The 8,593-nt window shown below is 44.4% G+C and overlaps 1 protein-coding gene across 1 annotated transcript; it reads left to right on the top strand.

The window, feature by feature from the left end:
• Positions 1-232: 232 nt before the first annotated feature.
• LOC109862635 (proline-rich receptor-like protein kinase PERK2) lies at positions 233-604 on the top strand. The gene has a single exon (XM_020442725.1). The coding sequence runs from the start codon at positions 233-235 to the stop codon at positions 602-604; it is 372 nt and encodes a 123-aa protein (XP_020298314.1).
• Positions 605-8,593: the final 7,989 nt, after the last annotated feature.

Raw genomic sequence — 8,593 nt, 5'->3', positions numbered from 1 at the left:
GTCTATACTAAGTAGTTCCAGCGTTGACCGCTCGATAGCGCCGCTTACCCGCGCTAGAAAAAATCAGTCCGGGAACTTTCCGGACAAACTGTGTAATTCTCGGATTTCTATTTGAGTTACTGCGCGGCTATTCCCTTTGTCTCTACACCGGAGCACGGTTCCTCACGACAACGAGTGTCAGTGTCCCGTAAACCACCAATACACCCTGTTTGCGTCTCTCTTCCACTGTATCATGTCCACGTGCCGACATCGTAAAAACGCTACGCGCCCCCCGTGTTACTATTGCGCCGTGACCGCGTGGTCACGCGGTCCGCCGCGAAACTTGTCAGTATCTGGTAATGGTGATAGTGACCCGAAAGTGCACGTGTCGCCTCGTACCCCCGAAGGTCCACCGCCCATCGACCCGCCAGCTTCGCCGGGGACCGCCTCCACTTCTTCAGATGAGATAATCTTTGTGACCTCGCGACCTCCGTCACCTGCTTTGCCGGACCCAGAGCCGCCGTCCCCCGAAACCCGGTCTCCAGCGCAAGATCCGGAGGTGGTGTGTCTAGGACCCCCACCTTGTGTCTCACCTCCGGTCATAACCATATCTGACTCGGAGTAGAACGCCCTTTGGTAAATAAATCTTAATTTTCAATAAAGGCCTTCAGCCTATTTATATGCACATTCTGCGTGCGCCTCTTTGCTTTAATAGTATAGGTAAGTTCTGATATTTTTGCTACTATCTCATACGGGCCTATCCACATGGATTCTAACTTCTTTGATCTACCTCTACGCAATGTTTTGTCATAAACTAACACCTTATCTCCTATTTTAAAANTCGATGTTTTTGTTTTTTTATCATAATACTGCTTTGCCTTCTCCTTTTCTTTTTTTAAATTTCCTTTTGCAATCCTATTTGCTGCTCTGACACGCACTTTTAACTCCTAAGCATAGTTCCCTAAATCGTATTGCACGGACAGCGGTCTCGTTATCGCTGTAGGCAATTCCGCACTACGTCCGTAAACCAGCTCGAACGGCGTGAACCCAGTGGCTGAATGCGGAGTTGTGTTGTACGCAAACATAGCGTACAGCACCCAGTCATCCCAATCGGTCTGGTCCTCCTTTACATAATGTCGAATATATTCGGCTAGTGTTTGATGAGACCGCTTCAGAGCTCCGTTGCTTTCCGGATGATACGCCGTGGTTTGCACTTTGTTGATGCGTAGCAGCTTGCACACACTTTAGAATAACTCACTCACCAAATTTGTACCCCTATCGGTCAAAATCGTACGTGGTATTTCATACTCGCACACTATCTTTGTCACGAACTCTTTTGCGATTGTCGCGGCCTCCTGATTCGAAACAGGTATTGCCTTACTAAACTTGGTAAGGTTATCCTGAAATGTGAGTAGATATTTATTCCCACTGCTTGTTACAGGCAAAGGCCCGACCACATCCAGAGCACACTTTTCAAACGGCTCTGACGGCGTGTCTGTAACTACATTGGTGCTTTATACCTTTTGACCAACTTGTTTTTCTGACACGACACACACCTCGAGATATAATTTTCTACATCTCGTGTCAAATCCAGCCAGTCATAATTTCTACGAATCCGCCTCACCGTGCGCGCTACTCCTTGATGCGCTCCAAGTGGTGTATCATGATATTCATATAGCACCTATTTCTTTTCTTCCTCAGTTAACTCGCGTGTCTCGCTTGCTCCCGTTATCGCGCTCTCCTTTTCCTCTGCTTCGCACACGTTCGCCGTCTTCACCGGGCTCCGGCTCAACGCGTCGTGTTATCCTTCCCTTTCTTATAGACTATTTCGTACTCATATTCTTCTAATTTTAAACGCCAGCGTACAAGTCGTGAACCCGGGTCTTTTATGTTAAACAGCCATATTAATGCTCGATGGTCCATAACAATCTTAAACTTTGTTCCGTATAAATACGGTCTAAAATGCTTAACCGCCCATACAATGGCTAATAATTCTTTTTCGGTCGTGCTATAATTGCGCTCTGCCTTATTTAATATCCTGCTTACGTACGCAATCGGTTTGTCGTGTCCTATTTTTCCCTGTGATAACACCGCGCCGACAGCGTAACTTGACGCGTCCGTACTGACAACAAACTCTTTTGTAACATCCGGGTACGCCAGCAGTGGCGCCTCGCGTAGCTTATTTTTTAACGTTTCAAAAGCACACTGCTGCTCTTGACCCCACACATACATTGCTCCCTTGCATAATAATTTGGTTTAAAGCTTAACGATTTTTGAAAACCCATCGATGAACTTTAGGTAATAACCGGCTAATCCGATGAACGACTGTACATCTTTAACCTTTTTCGGAATGGGGAAATCTTTTACTGCACTCACCTTTGCGGGATCCGGTGAGATCCCGTTTTCCGTAATCTTGTGCCCGAGATACGTAACTTCTTTGCGAAAGAACTCGCACTTGTCGGGTTGTAACCTTAAATTATTTTCTCTCAATCTATTAAACACATTCTTTACTCGTTTTACATGTTCCTCCAGACTTGCTCCGTGAATCACGATGTCATCTAAGTAGACGAAACATTTAACTCCCTGCAACCCTGTTAGAACCGCGTTCATAAGTCTTTGAAATGTCGCGGGTGCATTCTTTAAACCAAACGGCATCCTATTACATTCGTACTGACCATAAGGTGTTGAAAATGCCGTTTTGCTTTTATCCTCTTCTTTCATCGGGATCTGATGATATCCCGATGCCAAATCCAGTGTTGAAAAATATTTCGCGTTACCCAGTTAATCTAATATTTTTGTGATATTTTGTAACGGAAATACGTCACCGATAGTAACATTATATAACCTCCTAAAATTGACGATAATTCGGAGTTTCCTGATACCCGAGGCGTCCATCTTCTTAGGTACAACCAAGAGCGGTGCGTTCCACTCGCTCTTGCTTCGTCTGATTATTTGATTACCTAGCATTTCTTGTATTTGTCACTCTACTTCCCTTTTATGTTTTTCAGGTAAGCAATACGGTTTCACGTTGATGGGTGCTGTATCAGTTTTTACACGCACTCCTTGTTTTACCGCACCAAGTTTGCTCAATGGTTCCCCACTCAAATAAAAAATGTCGCTATATTCCTCGCATAAATTTATCAGAACATCTTTTTCTTCCTTGTTCAGATGTTGCATGCGTAAAGCATCCTTCACCTTTTCACTTCGTGTCAGTTCTGCTTCTGTCATGCTTACACTCATTACAGCATCTTCTATTTCACTTNCCTCCGCCAGCTCCTCTATTTCTACTCGCGGCGTTTCGATTTCTACTACATCATCAGTGGTATTTAATACGCTGACGGGGCATAAATTCTTTTCGAGTTGTACTAGGCAACACCCAATAGACACGCCCGGCTGTGTCTCTCTGGCTTCCACGATTCCGACTTGATTACAATCTGCCACGGCTTGCACTATTGTTTCGCTGCACGGTTGTAACATGACGCTCCTATACGGACGCATTAACATCGAGTTATTTCCTATCACGAGCCTTTCTTTTTTATAGTCGTGTACCGCGTTATATTTCTTAATAAAATCGCTTTTTATTATTCCTGGATAGCTTATTGGAAAGTCTCTTATTATATATACTGTGTGTTTTATATTCTTATTCTTTAGCTGTATAGTGGCTTTAATTTTTCCGATAACACACGCCTTGTGTTCGGTAACCCCTGTTATCTCTAACTTTGTTTTCTCAGCCGGAGTTTCTCCATGCAGATACTTCTTTTTTACCAGTGACACGGTAGCGCCGGTGTCATATAGCATTTTTACATAATCTTTCCTTGCTTGTCTCATCGGTACCACCACCAAGTCTAATCCTGCTTGTGTGCCGTTTATTTCGGTCACCTGTAACTCGGCTACCGACACACTTTTCTTTTTTCTTTTGTCTCCTTCTTTGTCGTTACTGGACGACGCGCTATTGTCGCGTCGGCTTTTTGCTTTCTGTATTGCATTCTTTGTCTCTCCCTTCGCGATGTAATTTTTGTTATCTTTCTTGCCGTTCAGCGACCAGCAGTTTTCTCGTATATGACCCGTTTTCCTGCAATAGTTGCAATATTTTTCCACTGCATTTACCCGACTATTGCCCGGTTTTGGCAACGTCAATTTGCTAAATCGGCATTCTCTCCCATAATGACCGATCTTCCCGCACTTGTAGCAAGTGAAATTCTTTTGCCCACGCACTTGTGATAGCGCACGATTCCTTGGCCTTGTACCCGCGGCTTTTTCTTCCGCACTTGCACCAACTATTGCTTCTTGCAACGTCCTATATTTGCGTGATCGTAGTATTATTTTCAGATCCTCGCGTAGCCCGATTGGATAGTGATGTAATGCTTGTTCTTTTATGGTTTCTAAAATTGTGCGTTTCTGTTCCATGGTCCGTAATTTACCTTCTATCATAAACTCGTAAAGTTTCATGGCTAACTGATTACCTCGCTGTCCATAATTTAGCGCGCTTTCCTCATGCTTTTGTTTTAACGAGCTAAACTCTATCTGTAGCTCGGTTGTGCCTTTTTTTGCGGAGTACGTAGTTTCCATCTCGTGCTTTAGCTGCTCGAAATTATTTACGTCCCGTGTTTCAAAATCTAGAAAGGCTTGCCCCTACAACTTTGTACACAGTATGGCCTCTAAAAATGTCCTTTCTTTGACCAAATTAATACTTTTCATCGCATATGTACATGCACTAAGAAACTCGCGTAGTTGTGCTTGTGACCTCCCGTCGAACGTCGGTATCATGGCACGCGCTTCTTTCAGTGTCATGTAACCGTGTATATGCGCGGTCTGATTTCGTACGTCGGTGGCTGTCCGTCCGTAAGTCACGTCGAGTGCACCACCGCGTTCTACCAAGTCTTCATCCTCGACTACTCGTGAATTACGGCGTTGTTCCCGTAACTACTTCACATGTCGCGTTACCGAGTTCATTCGCGCGTTCATTAAATTGAATGATCGTAACAACTGTCGCAGCATTATTTCGGTGGGGTTAAGAACCTGTCCACCCGCCGTCGAAGTTCCCGGTTCCGTGGTACCTCCCCCCGCGGCATTTTCCCCCGCGGTATTTCCTACTACTAACTTGCTTCGCATCCTGGTGATCTCTTGGTCTACACTTTCTTGTGCCCGCGCTATCCTTTGCACGTCTTCTGCTAAACCCAAGGTTTCGTTATTTATATTGCTTTGTTCGTTCACTCGGAATAACTCGCTTTCATACGATAGTAATGAACATTTGCGCTTGTGAGCTGACTCGTATTCGTTTACGTTTTGTTGGCGTTCTACTATACTACTATCTACGTCGAACGAAAACTCTCGCTCAAGGATAACGTTCGGACCTACTTCCGCTTCGTCAAAAACCAGAGTTCTCCGAAACAAACTCGATTCTAACGCGGCCGGTGCGGATCTCGGTGTTGTTTCCCCAAAACGGTCTAACCGCTCGGACCGTATCTCGCGCCTGTCATAACTACCCGCACGCTTCAGATGCCAGTTATCGGTCATCCGTACAATTCTACTTAACAAGACTTCCATTAACAGATGCCTCATTACGACCGCTGTGGTAGTTACGCCTATGGTTCCTTGGTTGGTCCCCGTGATGCCGTCGTCACTGTTTTCTGCTGTCGCCGCTGCCGTTTCCCCGCGCTGTTACCGCTGTCTCGTGTTGCTGCTGTCTCGTGCCGCCGTTGCTTTCTCGCTGTTCTGCCTGTGTTGCTTGCCGCCACTCAGGTTGCTTTGAATGTTCTTTCCCGCCGTATGTGATCTCGGACTCTGCTTCTCTTTTTCTTGACGGAAATTTGCTATTGACGTCCTATTGTCAATCAGCTTGCTATTTTCCGCTGGAACTCCGTGACAATTTTATGCGTTGGAGTAACTTCTTTGCGTTCAAGCGTTACTCAGCTGCTTGCTTTATGTCGCCGTACGTTGTTTCGTGCGGTAGGTCAGTTCTTCCGCATGTAACTTGAGACGTTGATATGGTTCTCTGTCTCACTCAAACGTTTAGTTCGCCAACGCTTTACTAATTAGCGTTTTTATTTTTTGTTTTAGACTCAGTAGTCCACAGACGCTCGCGGCAATTTTATACTTTGTAGTTTTTTGGAGCGTCTAGAATATACTGTTTTTTTTTAATTTTTAACAAACGGTGTTACTTCTTCTCACCCGTTATTCTTTTCCTGTCCTGGTTTGTCTTCTCGTCCAATAGATCGTTCCTTCCTGGTGATCTATCCCACCGCTGCCACCAAAACTTGTTGTGCTCTTTGTTACAACGGGTTCTGGTTGACGGGAATAGCAGCAGGTACAGGGAGAAAAATCCTTTTGTTTAGTATTTACACGAGGTTTATTTCTTTTCAAATACAATTCTCCTTTTCGCTACAACGACGTACGGACTAATTCTGACGCTGTCACCTCGCAGCGTCCTTTTATACCGCTTTTTGGGGCACTGGGCAGCATCGCTTTGCTTGTACGATCTCGTGTCGCAGCAAAACAATGTTGCATTACCCGCTTAACTCTGCTTGATCAGCACGCGGAGACAAATCTGTCACTTCTGCTGATCAAGCAATACGTGCTTAAACTACTTATCTTTGTAAAACAGATTGTCGGCTAATATATATTCTTATAATAAAAGTAACAAGTGTTTCGCAACTCAAGATAACAATAATATTCTTATCATAAACTCTATTTCTCAACTTAGTAATTCCGGCACAACACATCACACTGGATAACGCCGTCATCACTGGCGTTCGCCAAAACTAAACGAACACCAGAGGAGTTACCTTGGCAGGTACAACCTCCGTAGACGGACATTGCACAGGCACGCAGTACACCGACGCATACGGAACCTGGAGCAAAGTCGTCGTGCAAGCCTCAATCAAAATTACCTTACGGACACTCGAAGTTCCAGTTCAAAAAACAACTAATCACTAAACCTACCATTAGGGACACACTGCGCAGTGGCAAAGGGCTACTGCATGGACGCAGAAAAGAAGCTGGACGACAGCGGACCAACGGCGGCAATGCTGCAGTCAACTCCGCCAAACCCAGCGGACAGCAGGACCCAGACTATACGTAAGTGTGACATCAGTGATTGTGAATGTGTTGTGCAAAAAGAAAGAGGCTATAGCAAACTACATAAATACTTGGACAAAAATTATAAGACTTTAAGTGACTAACCATTTGCATAATATTAGATTTTAAGTACAACATCTTTTTGCGAAAAATGTTGGTACATTGACCAACATTTTATTTTAAGGAAGGAGGTGTTATGTCCGTTTTATATATCCATTTAATTTTCAGAGTTGCTTAGTCGTTCCGATATTTACTGAGAATACTAAAAATCTATACTTTACGTCACATGTGCTATAGATTTCTAGTACTGGCAGTAAAAATCGGAACGCAGCCCTTGTAAGTATGAGAGAGAAAGAGAGAGGAGGAAGAGAGAAGAAACATACAAGCCACGCACGAGAAACAGGCTAGCAACTAAGCACGCTTCTCGCGACTGGCAGTATTAGCTATAGCTATAGCTGTAAAGAAAGAAAGAGAGCGCTTATGTGTGTCCGTCTTTTTCTACTGCTCGACGTTGGCCGAAGCGCCGAGCGCACACATATACGGCTGTTCGCCTGTGTGTGTATCCCCTCCATTTGATGTTGCGTGCTTCCTGAGTCCACAAACTGGCATCTTTGGTTCTCGCTTGTGTGCGTGTCCCCACTACTTCGATGCTCTTGGTGCTAGCCTGCCAGATCTTTCATTACTGGTCGGGCAGAGGCGTGCGAATCATTGTTGCCAAGTGTGCCGCGAGAGTCTAGTTAAATATAAATTGTTATTAGAGTGCGTCGAGTGCATAAAGTACCACTCTTACGTAGTCAATTGACTCCATTTACTCAGAGCAAGCAATATCAACGACCCTACGGTGTATATTTTTTCAGGAAACCGTGTGTAACACTGTTCCAATATCGAATCTCTTTAATATCTTTGTGAACAAATACTTTGCCGCACACGATCCCGGGTTTTTACCCAGAATAAGCGGTAACTCTCAGTTTATGGTTTGAGGAGTAATTCCCATTTTATTCAGTTTAATTTTTTTTTTTAGCCGTGACCGACCGAGACGTAACATCCGATATTAGTAACACTAAAGGAGTCTGATTCTGATTTTTTGGTTAATTACACGTACGTGATAATTGCTTTCGTCGCGCGGTTTTTCCGGCGAGATATTGTCAGCGCTAGCTACGCAGTAAATGGCGTCGTTTTACAAATGTATAATGGCGCAAACGCGTCTACACTAAAGCTGGCAGGATTTCATTAGATCTCGTGACCGGAAATATCTAATATGCTTGGATCCGCGAGCTCATAAAATTCGTCGGAGTGTTTTTCTATGAAATCGAGATAATGCTTACTGCTGTTCCGTCCGCGCCATATTTTTGACTTAGATTTTTCTTTCCATATGCATAACCTTACTATAGATGCACGTACTTATGTACACTAGAAGTAACTATACATTTCGGCATAGCATATATGTATAATACACAGTTTGTCCGGAAAGTTCCCGGACTGATTTTTTCTAGCGCGGGTAAGCGGCGCTATCGAGCGGTCAACGCTGGAACTACTT

The sequence above is a fragment of the Pseudomyrmex gracilis genome, unplaced genomic scaffold (assembly GCF_002006095.1).
Source record: "Pseudomyrmex gracilis isolate BER0280 unplaced genomic scaffold, ASM200609v1 scaffold_2113, whole genome shotgun sequence".
NCBI lineage: Eukaryota > Metazoa > Arthropoda > Insecta > Hymenoptera > Formicidae > Pseudomyrmex > Pseudomyrmex gracilis.
Note: the sequence above shows the minus strand (reverse complement) of the source record. Positions and strands in the feature narration are given on the sequence as shown.

Bases quoted from the DNA above. Each gene is read 5' to 3' on its own strand.
- LOC109862635 (XM_020442725.1), top strand. From the start codon at position 233: ATGTCCACGTGCCGACATCGTAAAAACGCTACGCGCCCCCCGTGTTAC.